The sequence below is a fragment of the Cordyceps militaris genome (assembly GCF_000225605.1).
Source record: "Cordyceps militaris CM01 unplaced genomic scaffold CCM_S00002, whole genome shotgun sequence".
Classification (NCBI taxonomy): domain Eukaryota; kingdom Fungi; phylum Ascomycota; class Sordariomycetes; order Hypocreales; family Cordycipitaceae; genus Cordyceps; species Cordyceps militaris.
The window spans coordinates 1,859,435-1,877,020 of record NW_006271970.1 but is presented as its reverse complement, the minus strand read 5'-3'; the positions used below and the strand labels follow the sequence as shown (position 1 = coordinate 1,877,020).

At 55.0% G+C, this 17,586-nt stretch overlaps 7 protein-coding genes across 7 annotated transcripts; 3 read left to right on the top strand and 4 right to left on the bottom strand.

Annotated features, from left to right (window-relative positions):
* Positions 1 to 487: 487 nt before the first annotated feature.
* On the top strand, positions 488 to 2,386 carry CCM_02498 (uncharacterized protein; the record flags this gene model as incomplete). The annotated part of the gene is made up of 1 exon (XM_006667650.1): positions 488 to 2,386. The coding sequence occupies one exon, from the start codon at positions 488 to 490 to the stop codon at positions 2,384 to 2,386; it is 1,899 nt and encodes a 632-aa protein (XP_006667713.1).
* A 436-nt stretch (positions 2,387 to 2,822) lies between these two features.
* CCM_02497 (galactose-proton symport, putative) lies at positions 2,823 to 3,853 on the bottom strand (the record flags this gene model as incomplete). The annotated part of the gene is made up of 3 exons (XM_006667649.1): positions 2,823 to 3,248; positions 3,362 to 3,430; positions 3,593 to 3,853. 3 exons carry the CDS (start codon positions 3,851 to 3,853, stop codon positions 2,823 to 2,825), a joined length of 756 nt encoding a protein of 251 aa, XP_006667712.1.
* A 3,061-nt stretch (positions 3,854 to 6,914) lies between these two features.
* On the top strand, positions 6,915 to 9,515 carry CCM_02496 (uncharacterized protein; the record flags this gene model as incomplete). The annotated part of the gene is made up of 3 exons (XM_006667648.1): positions 6,915 to 7,026; positions 7,082 to 9,131; positions 9,188 to 9,515. The coding sequence occupies 3 exons, from the start codon at positions 6,915 to 6,917 to the stop codon at positions 9,513 to 9,515; spliced, it is 2,490 nt and encodes an 829-aa protein (XP_006667711.1).
* A 1,077-nt stretch (positions 9,516 to 10,592) lies between these two features.
* On the bottom strand, positions 10,593 to 11,128 carry CCM_02495 (60S ribosomal protein L26; the record flags this gene model as incomplete). The annotated part of the gene is made up of 3 exons (XM_006667647.1): positions 10,593 to 10,871; positions 10,936 to 11,048; positions 11,110 to 11,128. The coding sequence occupies 3 exons, from the start codon at positions 11,126 to 11,128 to the stop codon at positions 10,593 to 10,595; spliced, it is 411 nt and encodes a 136-aa protein (XP_006667710.1).
* A 551-nt stretch (positions 11,129 to 11,679) lies between these two features.
* On the bottom strand, positions 11,680 to 12,680 carry CCM_02494 (cytochrome-c oxidase assembly protein; the record flags this gene model as incomplete). Its single annotated transcript, XM_006667646.1, has 4 exons — positions 11,680 to 11,729; positions 11,793 to 12,243; positions 12,309 to 12,378; positions 12,448 to 12,680. The coding sequence occupies 4 exons, from the start codon at positions 12,678 to 12,680 to the stop codon at positions 11,680 to 11,682; spliced, it is 804 nt and encodes a 267-aa protein (XP_006667709.1).
* A 325-nt stretch (positions 12,681 to 13,005) lies between these two features.
* Positions 13,006 to 14,641, bottom strand: CCM_02493 (amine oxidase; the record flags this gene model as incomplete). Its single annotated transcript, XM_006667645.1, has 2 exons — positions 13,006 to 14,351; positions 14,416 to 14,641. The coding sequence occupies 2 exons, from the start codon at positions 14,639 to 14,641 to the stop codon at positions 13,006 to 13,008; spliced, it is 1,572 nt and encodes a 523-aa protein (XP_006667708.1).
* A 1,790-nt stretch (positions 14,642 to 16,431) lies between these two features.
* On the top strand, positions 16,432 to 17,102 carry CCM_02492 (vesicle transport v-SNARE protein; the record flags this gene model as incomplete). The annotated part of the gene is made up of 2 exons (XM_006667644.1): positions 16,432 to 16,611; positions 16,683 to 17,102. The coding sequence occupies 2 exons, from the start codon at positions 16,432 to 16,434 to the stop codon at positions 17,100 to 17,102; spliced, it is 600 nt and encodes a 199-aa protein (XP_006667707.1).
* Positions 17,103 to 17,586: the final 484 nt, after the last annotated feature.

Sequence of the window (17,586 nt, the reverse complement as noted above, 5' to 3'; positions counted from 1 at the left end):
TGACAGGGGAACACACTGTGACAATTCTTCATACCAAAGCACGTGCATTAACTATCAAGATGGTCTCACCAGTCCTGACTGGGTGTCCACAAATAAATACATACAAAATCTGGTAATCCCTTGTACTCCTGGCCACCGATCCGCGACGGGCTCTCCCGCGCTGGCGTGTTTTGCGCCAAGACTGGTTAGCCTGGCTAGTGCCGCGACACATCGTAGCGTAGCCGCCAGTTTCCCCCCTTTGCGGCCACGCCTTCCATGATCGAAAACACCAAATACACTTCCCATCGGCTCAACACAGCCAGCCCACTGTAGAGCGTGCTTGCTCTGCATTCGCTCATTGGCGTGATGGAACTCTCGTCTTCTCAACCACTGCATTCGACTTGTCTCTAGCGCAGCCTTACTTTCAGCCGCTCCAAAACAGGCGTGTCCCTCAAGTCGTGCCGCGACGCGCCCCCTCGCCTCACCTCGCCTCACCCCACCACTCAACATGACTCGACGACTACCCTACCCTGGTCTCCCAATGCCTCGCTTAACCACGCGCCGCTTGACTATTCTTCTCGCTGCCGTGTCCTTGTCCGCCCTTTGCCTCATTACGCTTCTCACATCCGCCGTTCCCTCGCCGCCGAGTCTCTCCACACCCGAGCGAAAGGCGACGACGACGGAGCCGCAAGTCTACGACACCGCCACGAAGAGCGCGCAGCGACCAGTCACACCCCCGTCGCAGCCGCCACCCCGTCAAAGCGATGACACATACGCCAGGTCGTCGTGGCTGGCAGACGCCGACGCCCTGTCCAAAGTCTTCTCGAACGAAGTGACTCTGGACGACGACAGGGCTCTTCTTCCGACTCTGGAAACTCGGCAGCCTATATATTGCTACTACGATGCGCTGGACAAAACAATGGCCGGCGAGAATGACACAGACGCTCGGCTGCTGCTCATGTGGCGGCGCGCCTGGTGGGCGCGAGGTTTCCAGCCGGCGATCCTCGGCCCGGACGAGGCCAGTAGCAATCCACTCTACGCCAAGCTAGACAGCCTGGATGTCGGCGCTGATTTGAAGAGGGACCTTTTGCGCTGGCTCGCGTGGGACACCATGGACGGTGGTCTGCTTTCTCAGCCTGTCGTGTTCCCCATGGGGACCGACTACGGGTTCCTGCCGACACTCCGCCGCGGCCAATACAATGCCTTGTCGAGGGCTGGCAATTTGTCTAGCGCGTTATTCTGGGGTTCCAGGGAGCAAGTGCACGCCGCGGTCCGGAACGTCATGGCCTCGGCCAACCTCCACTCGGTCAGCTCGTTCCTGGACGCTCTGCCGGCGGACGCAGTGGTCGAGCACGAGACTCCCCCTGTGTTGGCTTTCTACAACACCACCATAGTCGCCAAAAAGTACCCAAAACTGGTACTCGACAAGAACAAGCACCAATTTGGAGCATTGCGCAACGAACTGATCAATGCGCACTTGCAGTCCTCGTGGCAGAATTCGTACGCCATGGGCATCGACGTCATCAACCCATTCGAGGATCACATGAGCAACATGGTCCGCAACGCGACCGATCTAGCCCATGCTCTCGCATCCTGTCCTCCCACACCTCTTGCGGGCTCGTGTCCCCCCAACCTACCCAAGTGCGGCCCCTGCGGTGCTACCACACCCTTGGTCGTCCGGCCTGCCAAGACCTTCGCCAACGAGAGCAGCGTCTTCACCATTGGTATGGTGCCCCATCCGTGGACACGCACCGTCCTTGCCAACAAACGGGACGGCTTCAACGCCACCGTCATCCACGACTCCACACGCGACGGCTGGCTGCTGGCCGCTGCCGAGGGCCTACGCGGCAAGCACCGCTCGCGCTACTCTCAACTCCTGGCCCTGAAAAGGGCCATCTCGGGTGACACCGCCGACACCCGCTCCCTCTGGTTCACCGTCGAGGACCCCTTCCCCGCCGCGCTCGACTGGTACTTTGGCTTCGCCATCCCACAGACTATCATCGACGACGGCCGCTCCGAGAGCCCCGTGCCCTCGGACCACATCAACGACAGGGACCGTCCTGACCTCGCCTATGGCCCCAAGGCCATCACCGAGCTCGAGCGCGAGCGCGAGCTCGCCATCCTCGACCGCGCCAAGGACGTCTTCGCCCTGGCCAGCACACCATCCTCGGAAACACGCCGCCGCCGTGCATCCGCCGAGGCCTGGCACATGGCCGACACGGAAGTCTGGCGGTTCACGCGCGCCAACCACGACCGCCGCACTCTCGCCCGCACGCAGTGGGAGGATGCCGCCAAGTACACGGACGAGCAGCGCATTATTAGCGATGCGGGCTGGAGGCCTGGTATGAATGTCACGGGCGGCAACCGACGCAAAGAAGCGGAGAGAAAGGCCAAGGCGCGAGACTAAAGGTGTGAGACTGGAGGCGCGAGACCAGGAAGTTGCGCCTAAAACGCATGGTTTCTTCTCCGAAAATGATGTGTATTTGTATACCACGACGATTGGTTATTTTTTGAATATTTGTTTATTTGAGTACATAGCGTGTTAGTTGTTTCTTCGCCATTGGTTTCTAGGCACAATGCAGGTGTTTTTTATTCAGTGGGGAAAGCAAAACTGTATTCAACGCCAGGGTATGTTGAATTCCCTGCTCTAGATGTAAGAATTTTTAAAGCACATGGTTCCAATTTCTTGTTCCGTCGCAAGAGGCACACCAGTTGAATGACGCGGGAGTCATCTTGCCCTTTTTTTTCAATCACCTACCAGCTGACGAGGAGGGGAGCCGCATCCCAAATCCAAGCATGAGGCTGCCCGCACCCCGTCCCGAACCGTCTAGGTGCACTGCCATCTATGCGCGAATGGCCGTGTCGCCGCCCATTTCGCCGCTCAGCTCGCGCGAGGTCGGACCGCCGCGACGGCCGACGCCATTGGCCTTGCCGCCGCCGTTGCGGGGGAGCTGGGAGCCATTGCGGCCGGCGGTGCCGGTATAGGACAGCAGCGCGGCGCGGGCGGCCTCGACCACCTTTTCGGCCTGGTCAATGGCATTCTGCAGCGCCTCAGTCGTCGGGTCGGCAGCAGGTGAGGGGGGCGATGTGCTGCCGACAGTGGCGGCCTGCTCGGCGCGGAGCTCGCGAATGTGCTTGGAGAGCCAGAGGCCGTCGAGCTGGGCCGACGTCATATTCTTGGCGCCATCAATGGTGCCCTTGCACGTGGGCGTACCGCAGAGGCACTGGAAAGGCTGCGACATTTCCCATTCTGTAGAGGGGTAGAAAAACTAAGTGTCGAAGAGAATTGGTGATTAGAATTGCTGGTGGTCTTGTTTGGCTCGGCATTGCATATCCGCTGTGCCAGGGCCGTGGCAAGGGTAGTAGCGTGTGGTCAACTAACAGTGAGTTCATCGTCGGGTTGTAGGCCCTTGGGTCCAGCAATGATAATCTTGTTGCCAGTGTCAAAAATCTAATTGGTTTTTGTTTCCGTTAATTCTGTCATTTCTACTCGTATTGGGGGATATATGACGTCTTGTCTTCAACAAGCCTGAGACTCTGCTCCTCCCACGTGCGACAACTCCAATGCGGGGGACGGCCAACACCCACAGCCGGGAGCGGGCAGTTTACTAACAAGAGAGGGTTCGCAAGAGTGGTTAATGTACAGCAGGTCACTGTTGAGGTTGAGATGTCTATTGCGTCCCATTTGCACCGTGGCATACGTGGGCTCCGCCGCTTCCGTGCACGGTGGAAAGTCAAATCGGGCAAAGAGGGCAAAGGGTGGCAGAGCCACGCGCGAGAGGCTCTTGGTGGTGAATTCGACCTCGTTGAGGATGACGACTTTTTGGATGTCGGGGTGGGATGGCTGCTGCCAGTGAGGAGTGAGAGGAGCCATGATGATGCGTTTCAGGGTGACGGAAACGTGGTTCAGCAACGTAATGTGCTATATTCAATCAATTAAAGCGCTGTAAATCGGCTGGTTGCCTCGGTTGTAGTCGTAAAGTCGTAGGTCGTGACGGGGTTCAATGTGGTGACAGTCGTGACTTGAGTTCTCGAGGCTAGTGTAGATGCAAAGCCATGAAATACAAACAGATGGGCATCATGAGTCTAAATAAGTGTTGCGTCAATTTAGTTACCGGTCCGTTCTCAACCGCCATCATCCAATTGAACTCGGTTTCCCCAGTTGTATGGATCAACGCTACCTGGTGGAGATATGGCTTAGCAGCCGAGGCCTTTGGTAGATCGCCAACCCCAACTAGTTCATAACTCAAGCCAAGCTTGTCCAATCAGGCCTGTTTCATACCTCAACTAGCCTCGCGTCTCAGAAAACCTGCTGTTGTGTGGCTAAAAATGCGTTGCTTGACTCCACCGCTGCCACGCTGCGGACCGACGGCTGTCGAGTCATCTCCCTTCAGCCGACCGGGTTGGGGGCATCGAGCAGACGCTAGGAGGCCGCTGAGGGCTTGTTGCAGATGTGTAGACGATCTGTAGCCTTGCATTGTCCTGCAGCCAGAGTTTTGGTGAAGAATGAAGTCCACGGCATAAAAATAGGTCCTGTTTCAAAGTTCGGATGCATGTGCGCCAGCCTCCAGGTTATTCTGTCGGCTCCACAGTGACATGGTATTTCGGTTATCCAGTCGTCAACTTGGTCTAAATTCCATGTGATAGGCAACATTAAATCGAGAGGGCAAGCATTCAGAAGCCGCTTCGTGTGGTGAGCTTGAAGGTCGTCGTTTTTCCCACCGAGATTCCGTCCAGGGTAGTTGTGCCTATGCAAGTGTCAGGGAACGTGACAAGCTTCATTGTTACCCTGATAGCACACATCCTTTCATCACATCAGGCTGCGACAACGTGACGACGACCAATATGGTCATCAGACATGCACCACGGCGCGTGAACTAGTTTGCATGAACAACCCCCAGCCGCAAGTTACACAAGTCACATCACTGTCGGCGAACCGTTGATGGTGACGGTCGGTGCCGCATCCAGTGTCTGTGCGCATGATGCCTAGAACTCCCTGAGCATGCGAGGACTTCCCAATTCTGCATTCTCTGAGACAATGTGAACAGTAGGCACTTTTGGCACCCTGCATCGTTGCAAATTGATTGACTGTAGCTCCTTCGACGAGGCGGTTGTGTGGAGGCGGCCCGCCACGGCGGAGGCGGTGGTGCCCCCATGTTCGAAACCGAGAGGCGTTCGAGCACGGGAGGCAAGGAGGGTGGCTCGGCTTGCCAGTCAGACATCGCCTGAGCACACTCAAGTTTCGGGTGCGCGCCTGAATGGCGGGGGAGGGATGTTGCGGCGATGTACTCCGTACCCAGGTTGCGAATATATAAGACGGTGGGTAGGCCCTTGGGCTCCGGGGGGGGGGGAATCGCTCGTTAGTATCGTTCGCGCCGCATTGGTAAAAAGATGATTAACTCGTGCAGTTTTGCGGGAGATTCTCTTGCCTCTGTAGTTGAAAATACTGCTGGTAGCCCGCCTCGACCAAAGCCAGATCCGCCACGGCCCGTACCGGAGAACCCCAGACCATCAGCAAAATGAGCTGCCAGCTCGAGCATAGCCAGGTGGAGACTGGACACGCACAAGCGAATTGAGTTGGAAGCGCGTGCGTTTATTTGCTGTATTGCAAGAGCCATTCTTTATGGGAAAAGAGGTATGTGAGGATTTGCACGATGCCTTAGGCCCTTCCCTGACAGCTGGCAGCTTACGCTTTTTTGTTGGCAGCTGCCGCAAAACCAAACGGATGCACGCCCAGACAGTGGCCCGTTTGTAGGCAATAAAAACGATGGTCGGATTGTTGCCGGAGAGCAGGGAGTTGAAATTGCTACTAATTATCTATTATCGAGATCTCTGATATCCATTGCCCAAATAAGAATCGGCTTGCATTCATCGTGCTCTCCGTGGCTTACACGCTTCCCATAGCAACAATAATTGCTCTTTCCAATGTCGCCCGCGAAGCTTGCAAAGTATTGTAGAGAATTGTCAATGCCTACCTCCCTACTAAGTTAGGTAGGTACCTGCCTTCCCAATGCGCCGCCAGCCGACTGCCTTCTCGTCCTTTCATGCTCCTCGTCCATTTCGTCTCCCTTTGACATCTCCATCCGCTCCCATCACTCCATCTGTCACAACTTCCTATCTCGATTTCTCACGACGGCCGTTTCCAGATCGCCATTTTGACTGATCTTTGTATGCATACACGTGCGGTCGCGAATTGCTCTCGCTGGCAACTGTTGGGTAAGTCCAGGGTCTTCTCACTTTGTTCTCACCTCCCCGCTCGCCCTCGTCACCCCCTCCCAACCCGGCTGCAGCCAGCACAAGCTCGATCAGTGGCATATGCCATATACACAGCGACTCCCAATCCCCCCCAATCTCGCATCGTTACCGTCGTCAATATTTGCCTCCCTCGGGCAGCCTGCCGCTTCAGCCTCCCGCCCCAGTTCCAACAGTTGCACTGGCTTTCCTTGAGATCTCTTTGCCAACACTCTAAAATGGACGAAAGCTTCGATTAGCATTATTTCAGAAATCAATATCACTTTTCACGACTCGGCATGACACTCACCCGTTCAAAAAAGTCGAAGCGGATACTTCGCTGGCTCTCGGTGCTCCAGAATGAGGATGAGACCCTGGGCCCGTCTACGGCGTTTCTTATCAAATATTCCTTGCTTCACAATCATCACCGTTGCATCCAGGTCACAATACGGCTGGTTGGCGCTTCCAACTTCCTCCATTGTCTCTCGTCTTGCACCGACTTGCCATACTTTCTTCAGTCACAGCTCCAGGCCCAGAAAATTACTGACGGATCCAGACTTTGGACGCAGATTGCCCCCATCTTGACCTTTATTCGCGCCAACATCCGATCTACTGGATCCTCCCGAGGCTACCCAACCCTTTTTGTCTGGTATTCAAGAGAAAACCATCGCTCATATCTGTTTTTCGCCTTTCTCAGAACAAAAATGGCCCCTGTCACGTATACCCCCCAAGACTTACTTCGAATGCGGGCTGCTCCCGCCAGAAAAGAGGTGTATGACGAGATTTGCCAGAAACTGCAGAAGGAGGCTTCTATCGGTGCGTTTCTTTGGTTGTACCTCGTTTTTGCTGCTCCTAACAATTTGAATTGTAGAAGATATTCTGCGTCTACCCGTCAACAGATCCTTGCCTTTGATCCCTGAAGAAGATACTGAAAAGCTTACAACTGCCCCCAACGGCAATCCTGGCCCTGTTCAACAGCTTGATGGCACCGATTCTGAATGGAGATACCGCGGTCGGACAGAAAATGAATGTGGCGAGCCACAGCCAATCTCTGCGCCATCCGGTCTTGTTGCCCAAAAAGACGAAGGCTTTCAGCGATTTTACAAGGCCGTAGTCTCGCCTACTCATGTCAGAGTTACAGCAGGCGGGCGCATTGTTCCAAACACGAGAGCTTCTTCATCACCCACTGGCAAATGGACAAAGGACAAGCCTTCGTCGGGCAGTCTCTTCGCCGCCCGACCTATGGAGAGGGATGCAGCCGACATAGCGGCAGCAAATGGCACCCAGTACCCATTCGGCGCCTTCCCTTCTTTATATCCAGGATATGCTCCTGCCATGCACGGATCGCCATACCCAATGTTCCCCTGGCAGATCTACAACACGTTTTGTTTGCCGGCACCTATGCCACAAGCCGCCTTCCCGAAACCCAGTGACAAAGATAACTCACGCAACCAGCAGGATGGCGTCGATGACCGCCAGGAAGCATCTGACCCTTCTCAGCACCAAGCTTCCGCCCCTACAGATGGTAGCCGGCCCTTTTACTTCAATGGACAGTGGCCTATGACTCATAACCCATCCCTGTTTGCCTACGGTATGCCTTCATTCTCCGGTTTCCCTCATCCGTCGATGGTTGGCCCTGTTGCAGTACCGCCGGCAATACAGCCTACACCTTCTTCCCTGACCTCGGTCCCGGCTCATATACCTGTGCCTGCATCTTCCAAGTCTGACAAGCCTGTCACGGGGACCGCAAAACCCGGCCCTGCTGTGGCTGCATCACCAACGACACCGGCTTCGCTGCCGAACCCTCCTATCTCGTCGATTCGACCCAGTGAAATTACCAAGAAGCAAATCGATGTTCTCAAGGGATCCTTGAAATACCTAGAAGATCAACTTCTATACAACAAACATCAGATTGATGAAAAGTGGATGGAGTATCAGGCACACATGGTTCGGCAGCAAGTAGGCCAATTCGAGAAGAACCTACAGAACCAAAAGAGCTTTGAGGAAAGTTATTATCCGAAATCCAAGGATAATTCTTCCGCATCGTCGGTCTCTGTTACCGCCCAAAACCCCTCCACAGACGAATCATCTGCCCAACCACCGAACGATGGCACGGGCAATTCTGGCCAGAAGCCATGGCGTGAGAAGGACCACGAATATTTTCAAGCACACCAAGGCATCAACTCCACCAAGTCGGTCAGTCTGTTCGCTCCAAAGAGGCTCGGTAGCAACGCGGAGCCTACCAAGAAAATTTCCACGCTGCCAGTCCATGCGGCTCTTGCACCCCCCTTCCAACCACAGAATGAAGGCCCTGGTCGATCCTCGTTTTTGTCTTCGCGAAAGCCAGATACTCCATATCTCATTGGCATGATTCCCGCCGGGAGCAATCAGGACAAAGCACGGGAGACTGGGTACCAATATGCACGAGACCTTACCGATGATGAGCTTCGTGCACGCCATATGTACTGGGGCAAGGCTCCTCATCACTTGCAACGTGGTCTTCCCAAGTTTGATGGCAAAGACTTTTACCCACCGTCCCCCACAAGAGATCGAACTTCTGAGTCAAATGATTCATTCATGGAGATTCAATCTGAGAGCGACGGCCCACGAAGTGCTAACGGATCCGTATATGACCCATTCCGATCCTTGGGCAGACCAAGACAGCGAGTGCCTCGAGGCCCTTTGGGGCAGACGACGCAGTCCGAAGCGTTGGCCCGGAACTCGAGCTGTGGCAGCTCAGTCATCGAGCGCGGTACATCCTGCACTGGCAAAATTGTTCACCAAAATGAGAATGCTCGCAAGACTGTGGACCAACCGGCAAATACTGTTGCTGTCTCTTCGAAATTGATGAACTCGGATTCTGAAGAAGGCGATGATGGTCGGAGCATCCTCTTCAAGGGCCGCAAGCCCGCAACCTCGGGGTATGTACCCTTTTTTATCCCCTACGTGCCTGTCATTGACTAACTTAGTTTTACAGGACCAAATCACGCAATGAAATCTGGCAGAGTATGCTCCACAAGGGAAAGTCGAGCGGGCAGCTCGTACCTAGCACAATTTCATCGGCCACAGCCCAGGGTGTTCTTCCACAATATCGAGGCCACGCCACAGCGTACTTGACTCCAACCATCGCAAATACCTCCACACCAGCACGTTCTGCCACGGCAAATGGAGGTGATTTGACTCGGCTCAAGTCTCCAGAGCCTGTACAGACCGAGAATGTGCCACCGACCGTGGCCAACGACAATGAATCGATTCGTCAAGCCAACCTTCACAAATTTAACCCACAGGGAATATTGTCGCAGTAATTACGCCGTTATGATCAGATTCAACTTCACATTAAAAAGTTTTAGCTCGGGCATGAATTACACCAGCCATACTTACGACACTTGTATGAATAGCATCGCATCAGAGTTAGCTGTCCAAGGTTTGCATCACATTGCTTTTATCTTTGGGCTGGATTTTGGGCTGCAGCTTCAGTTTGCAACAATATAGATACATGACCGGAGTCCGCTGCCGATGATTTGGGGCAAGCATGGTGCAACATGCAGCAATATCACGATACTCGGGTTCATCATATCGTGGCTTGTATGCATTTCGAGCGCATTTATGCGGCAGGGGATGCGAGGTTATAGATATATCGACGGGACCGTCTGTTGACATTGACTATGATATGCTCCAGACGATGAGCATTCTATTAGATGAAGCAACAGATGCTAGTTTTAATTGATGGATTATGCTTTACCCACGCGTGTCGCACTAGTCTTGGACGGACACGATGAGTGCTGTATTGTAGATAAGGGATTTGGTGTTACATTTGGCTGGCATGTCCCTCACCATCAAATCTTCATAGTCATTAAAGTTACTCTCGATGAAAATCTTCGGGCAAGAAGTAGAGGCCGATAATTGGCCAACTACTCGGTTTAGTCTTCGCCAGTCGTTTACCTCGAAGACCATGTGGAAAAAATGGTCAACACGGTGATATGTTGGCGGTGGATGCTAGTTGCCAGGAAGGCAGTGATTCGTCTACGAGCAGAACTACGAGTCTCCTTGAGCCGAAGGGGGAATGCGTCACGGTCGGCAATGAATCGGACAAGAGGGCAGGACAGACTTCGGGAAACACCTCCCATGGAGCACTTCACAGAATAATGTGAAATGGCCATTGAGAACCGAGGATTCTCAATTCATCTACCCTGCTGGGTTCCTTCGCTCTTCCGAAGAGAGACGAGGGGAATTCCTATCGCAAAACATTAAAAAAACGCCGGAGTATCATGCCCATTTCCCGTTTATCCCATGTGGTGTGTATCCATTGGCTTGTTTTTCCCACCAAATGAACAACTTTTTTGTATCGTTTGGCATCCATTCGTCGTCATGGCTCTGTATTCTTAAGCAGTGACCTTGCCGGTGGCGGCGAGCTCACGGCCGCGCTTGGAGCGGGCCAGGATGTCCTCGCGGTCCTTGTCGAGCTTGAGCTTGGTAATGACGACGTTGGAGGGGTGGATGCCGAGGGGTACGGACTGGCCAGAGGCCTTGTCGCGGGTGACGCGCTCGACGTGGATGACATATTTCAGACGGTAGACGGAGGTGACCTTGCCCTCGGAGCCCTTGTTGGAGCCGCGGACAATGGTGACCTCGTCGTCCTTGCGGATGGGGATGGAGCGGACCTGCAAAGGGGACATGTTAGGAGGGACGCGTGGGCGAGAGAAAACGGAAGGGGCGAGGACGTACGTTGTACTTCTCACGAAGCTCCTTAGAGAGGGGAGCGCTCATGATGACACGGCGCTCGCTGGAGGGGGCCTTGAAGTGGGCGGCACGGCTCTTGCGGCGGGAAGCCGAGACGTCTGGCAGCCAGTCAGTACAGAATTCGCAACAGGATTTTTCGAGGTCGGAAGGTGAGCTTACTGGGGCTGTACTTGGCCATTGTGTTGGGATTGTCGAAAGGAATTCGGCGTAAGAATTTTTTGTCGACGTTGGGTGATGGGTTGGGAGAAAATGCGAAAAGCGAGCTGTCGAAATCTTTTTTGGTGTGCTGGTGTGGGCGCCCCGGACTGTGGGCGGAAATTTAGACGAATGTGTGGGACGCACGTGATTTAGAGGGTATTTTCTCTTGGTTGGTGGGCGCTGGCTTCATTTTCGTTTTGACCTTGGTTTTGATTATGTCAGCATTTCGCCAATGCGTCGAATAGCGACAACTCATAGAGAGAGCTAGAAAAACTGTGAAAGACGGATGTCAAGTCGGCGTCATATAAGCTGAAATTGTGGTCTTTTACTGGAAGCGCATATCAGATGTCAAGGTGCGTAATAGTCTGCTAACCGCGCTGGCCGTAACAAGGCATATCATCCAGATGCACTTGCTACAGTCCAATCTTGACGCAAGAAATTTCAATCGTGTTACTTATACAGACGCTCTATATGCGGGAGTATGAAATAGGATGGTGATACAAGTGGGGGAACCGTGCTGGTTCGGGTGTTTTACAGTGTAGCAGGAGGAGTGAATCGACCATTGTCGTCGTAGCGAGCTTCTGCAGCACATGTTAGCGTTCCCATTCTCTCTAAGACGTCAATTCTCAAGAGCTCGCACGTACTAAAAAAGGTGTAATTCAGCGTCACTGTCTCGACGCCCTTCATGTTGAGGTCGGTCAACAGGTCCGGATCCAGGTAGAAGAACACCGGCATGTCCACCGTCTCGCCCGCGTTCAGCCGCTGCTCCTCGAAGCAGAAGCACTGAATCTTGCTGAAGTACGGCGCGCACTGCGCCGGCGTGACGCTGTACGTGGCGACGCCGATGATGTCCTTGTCGCCGCGGTTCGTGGCCGTGTAAAAGGCGAGCGCCGTCTCGCCAGGTAGCACCCGCACCTCGCGCTGCTGCGGCACAAACTTCCACGGCAGCACGTCAGACACGGAGGCATTGAACGTGACGCGGATCCTCTTCGCTGTCGTCACGGGCACGACGCGGCCGGAAATGTCTTGCAGCTCGCCGCCAGGGCCGCCGTGGACGCGGATCGGCTGCCCGCCCCAGCCGGTCTGCTGGCAGATCTAGTACAAGTCAGCCCAAATGTACGTCGTCGAAAGAGGGTCCAGACAGGGAGCATTTTCCGTACCATTTTATACAGGGGGACAGAGCCGTACGAGAAGGCAACGGTGCCGAGGATCGCGCTAATAGTGTACATCCTGTTCCGTGTGTTAGCCTAAAGTCCCAAAACCGCAGAAGACGCCAATTGAGAAGAGTACGGCACATACATGACGGTTCTGTTCTTTTGTCGGTAGTGCGCGCGGACCTTTTCCATCGACAGCGCATTGGGGTTCTCCTCGGGCTGAGCGCGGCGGGCCGTCGTGCCGGACAGCTTGCGCCGAAAGACGGGCGTGTTGAGGCGTCGGGTCGGCTGGCGCGCGGTTCTGCAGAAGAGGCAGGCCCATGGCGAGGAGGCTGTCGGCGCTGCTGCGGACCGCGCAAGCTGCCGGGAGGTGTTCATGGCGGGCGCGAGCGATGTGTCGTGGGCGGTCGAGTGAGGTCAGAAATGAGCAGTGCAAGATCGGAGCAGAGAGAGCAGCGTTGCATGAGTTGGTTGTGCTGCAGCCAAATTTTAGTGGGTCATGGCCCGACCTTTTGAGGGTTGTTTCCGGAGAGGTTCGGAGTTTTTTACATGGATATTTTTGCAGTATAAAAATGGAAATTGGATTTCTATTATGCAGATGAAATGATGATAAATAAAAAGAAAAATCAAGTACACGCTAATGCTCGTCGAAACAATTACAGAAAATCAAGGCAAAAACAAGGCAAAAAAAAAAGGAGATGGTCTAGTTGCGCTTCTTCTGGCAGGCTTTGGCAGTGCCGTTCAGCACGCTCCGTCTGTTACCAACAGAGGAAAACCGATCAAAAGTCAATACAATGAAGAGCTGGACGAGAAGGATGAAGAAACGCAAGACGTAATCCGCCAAGCCGAGCTGCGGTTTCCGGCCCCTGCTGTAGGTCGAGTCCTTGAACGTAAAGGGCAGCTTGGCGCCGAGGTGGTCCTGCGCGACGGCGAGGCCGCTGCTGAAGCCGTCTTCATGGAATCCGTAGTTGGTCCAGGCGCCGGCGTAGCTGATGCCGCGCTTGTTCTGGATGCGGGGGAGCTGGCGCTGGGCGCGGAACGCGGCGGGCGTGTAGAGCGGGTGTGAGTAGAAGAAGCGGCCCTGGACCGTGGCGGGGCGCGGGCGCTGAAGCGGGTTGAGCGTGACGAGGACATCGCCAAAGGGTTCGCGCGGGATGTGTTGCAGCAGATTCATGTTGTAGGTCAGGGACACCTTGTCAATGTTGGCCTTGCCGCTGGCGGGTGACGACAGTGTCAGGTAGTTCCAGGCGGCCCACGCGCGCGTGCTACGCGGCAAGAAGTTTAGGTCCGAGTGCAGCACGGCCTCGTTTTGGGACGTTTGGAAGCACGAGAGGACGGAGCGCTCGGCATCGGTGGCCGACGGCCCGAGCAGCGCGAGCGCCTGATCGCCGTGCGTGGCGAGGACGACGTGGTCAAAGGCTTCGGTGCGGCCATCCTCCATGTGTAGCAGCACGCGGCCGTCGTCGCTGTTGGCGACCTGGCGCACGGCCGTCTTGAGGTGCAGGTGGTTGGGCGGGAAGCCGCGCATGACGGCGTTGATGTAGGCTTGGGCGCCCTCCTTGATGGTGAGCCACTGCGGCCGCGCCGAGACGGTGGACAGCAGGTGGTGGTTCCACATGAATCGTACCATGGCTACGGCGGGGAAATCGAGGCCGCACTTGTCCGGGCCGGTGCTCCAGACGGCAGCAGCCATGGGCAGCAGATAGTCATCGCGAAAGGCGTCCGAGTAGCCCTCGCGGGCGAGGTAGGCGCCAATGGTCTCGTCGCCGTCCGCGCGGCGGGCGGAGAAGCGGGAGGAGGACGCGGTATCGTCGTCGTCATCGTCGTCGGTGGCATTAGTGAGGAGGTCGAGGGCGAATTGGTTGAAGCGTATAATGTCAAAGAGCATGCGCCACATGCGCGGTGAGAAGAGGCGGCGGCGCTGCGCAAAGACGGCGCCGAGGTTCGTACCAGCCCATTCAAAGGCGCCATGATCGCGCGAGACGCCAAAGGTCATTTCTGTAGGCTCCGTCTCTACGCCGACTTTGCTGAGGAAGTTGATGAAGTTGGCTGTCGGCCTGAGTTAGCACTTGCGGTGGCGCGGAAGGCATTGAGCGGGCAAAGCAAAGCGTACGGTATGTAGCCGTGTTCAGGACGATGAAGCCAGTGTCAACGGCCGTCTTAAACTTTCCGGCGCTCCATTGCACCGTGTTTGTGTGGCCGCCTAGGCGATCGGCCGCCTCGTACAGGTGGACATCGTGATAGGTGCGGTTGAGCGCCCAGAGAGCTGCGATGCCGGAACAGCCGCTGCCGACAATGGCGACTTTTTTTCTAGTAAACCGGTTAACCGGCGAGCTCATGGTGAGAAAGAGGCGGCAGATGGAAATCACGATGGGAAAAACGATGGAATTATTGGGCAATTGGGCTATGGCGAGAGAAGATGCAAATGGCCAAGAGGCAAAAAAGAGGAGTTGGGTGTCGATGACGAGCCACACCCAGGCCGGTGGGTAGCAGCGCCTCTGTTGAGATCGATTGGCGACACGCAAGCTTGTGAAAAGAAAAAGAGGAGCGATCCCGAGGTAGCAAGACAAAAATGGTGCATGGCTAGCTGAGCCGGAGCTGCCCGAGTTGCGTCGCCGGAAGCGTTATCTGGGCACTGGGGTGGTGGTGCATACAGGATACACAGGATACAGGTAGGGTCAAGACATACATGTGCTTGGAGTCTTCCATTGGGCGCGAGGGGACTGCTGAAGGCATTGGGTGATAATGGAGATGGAGAGAGGCGGGAGTAGAACGTGTTGTAGCCTGAAGAGAAAGCGAAGAATGAATGAAACGAATGATGTGACGGGGAGGGAAGAAAAACGTCCGAGGACAAAGGGACAGGACGAGCAACCTGCGACCAGCGCGGACCCCAGGTTTTATTATTTCTGCGACGCCGTCGTCGACGTAACGAGGCGGCTTGAGCGGCTAGTTACTCCGTATATGAACGAATAACGAATAACTACCTGACTAGTAGTTACCAACAATACCTAATAAATCACGAGAGAGCAAAGGGCGGCAAAGTGCAAACAGCATCCCGGTCAAAAGGTTGAGGCTAGTGCAGGCGGGTTGGGGTCACTCGGGCACAATAAGCGGCGCCGAGGCAACCCCAACACTTAACAACCAGTAAGCTGACGATACAGGTGCTCACTTGATCGATTTCGTGCACCAGGTCTGTGCTTCGAAGAGGCTTCCCGGAAACGGGGAATGCAACAAGCCAAGAGCTGGGTCGAGCGCGACGAGGCTGGTAATACCGAGGTGGTGTGCATGAATAAATTATATGTACGTGCGTTGTCAAAAGAGGCTGGCTCACGTTTCACAGCCGCCACAGACGGCATCCTACGGCTATCATCTGGGTAAATCAGGTCTGAGCTTTTTCTACGACTGGAATGAAAAGGGTTGGAGTGCAATTCCCATTCTTCATCCCAAAGGAAAATCCTGCATCAAAATGTCGAGCACTCAACGGGATCGGGAAACGTCGGTTCGAATCACCAATTCTTAGAAGCGCCGTAACAGGATATTCTCCCGCAAATCCTTCTCCCCGGTTTATATCAACTTGGTGCCAATATGACAAGTAAATGTCTGGTCGTCAAGCCTAGTATCTTCAATCGCCGGGTGTCAACTTTGAAGAAGAAGAAGAAGAAAAAAGGAAAAAGATTCTGCTGCCTCGAAGAACCCCATATATCTGTTTTGCATCACGTGCAGGAGTGGCTGGGAGCCCCGCTGTGGCCACGCAACAATACTAAGTCAGTCCTGGCAGGGGTGCTCCAGGCTGCAGCCCGCTGTAACGGCTGCTGTAACTTCCCGGCGCAAGCTGTGACATAACCACCGGGGCCCGACTCCTTGCTAGCACCGGCCAGCGGCTGACGCAAGGCCCTCCTCGACTTGACCACTTTCGTTCCATCCAGCCTTGTACATCTCCCGCCATCGAAAACAACGTCACTGCCTGTCGCCGCCGCTTGCTTGTCCTTTTGAGTTTATCTGCTGCCAAACTATCCTACGACTCTTTCTCTTGGCTTCTCGACTGCGACCCCCAACCCTCCTTTCTCCGCTGCCTCGGCCGACCACTTCATCACCACAAGCCAGTACTTCTGCCGCCGCCGCCGCCGCCATGTCGAACCCTCTCGATAGCGATGTCGGCTCTGAGCTCTTCAACTCATACGAGGCTGAGCTCAAGCTCGTCCAGGCCGACCTATCGCAAAAGCTGGAGCAGATCCCCGAGCTGTCGGGCGAGCCGCGCAAGGCCGCCATCAGCCAAGCCGAGCGTGCGCTCGAAGAAGCCGATGAGCTGGTACGAGTCGTCGTTTGATTCCAATTTTCCCTCATCTTCAAATTAACATGGCGTCTTTCCCCCTCCGCTAGCTCGGCCAAATGCGCCTCGAAAAGTCCAACATTCCCACCTCGTCCCGCGCCAAGGTCAACCAGCGCTTCCGCAACTACGAATCCGACGTCGACTCCAGCCGCCGCAAGCTCGCTGACCTCTCCTCGGACCGCGCTGCCCTCTTCGGCGCCCGCTACACCGACGACCCCGCCGGCCCCTCGGACATTCACCTCGAGCAGCGCCAGCAGCTGCTCTCAGGCACCGACCGCCTCGACCGCAGCACCCAGCGCCTCAAGGCCAGCCAGGCCCTCGCCAATGAGACCGAGGACATTGGCGCTGGTACCCTCGCTGACCTGCACCGCCAGCGGGAGACCATCCAGCACACCCACGACCGCCTCATGGAGAGCGAGGGTTACGTGGACCGCAGTGTCAAGACGCTGCGGGGCATGGCCCGTAGGTAAAGTCGCCCGATGTTGCCCTTGGGTCGGCGTTTATACTGACGTTCTGGGTCACAGGATGGCTACGAACCGGATAATCACAATCTCCATCATCACTGTCTTGGTTCTCTTGATTGTGCTCGTCATCTATAGCAAGTTTAGGTAATGTGTCTTGCGCAGGAGTTTGGGTTTGCCAGGTTTCCATCTGCGGTATGAATAGAAGTTCTGCGGATGATAGTGTAGATTTTATATAAGCTAGCATCCGTTATTTCGCTGCGCATTCAATACAGCGCATAATATGAGATGTGTACGGAATGGTTTGTCGTCAAAGCTCCCAATCCACTAACAGTCCCGTCAGAGATGCAGTCTTTCCTCTCGTCGCTTTCAGTGTGCAAGCCACAACGCAGTAATATCGGTGCGAAGCAAACTACGGGCTTCGGCAAATGAAATTCGCTCCATCATTCGCATCTTCACCGTCTCGTCGCACATCTGGGTTCATTTTGCCGAT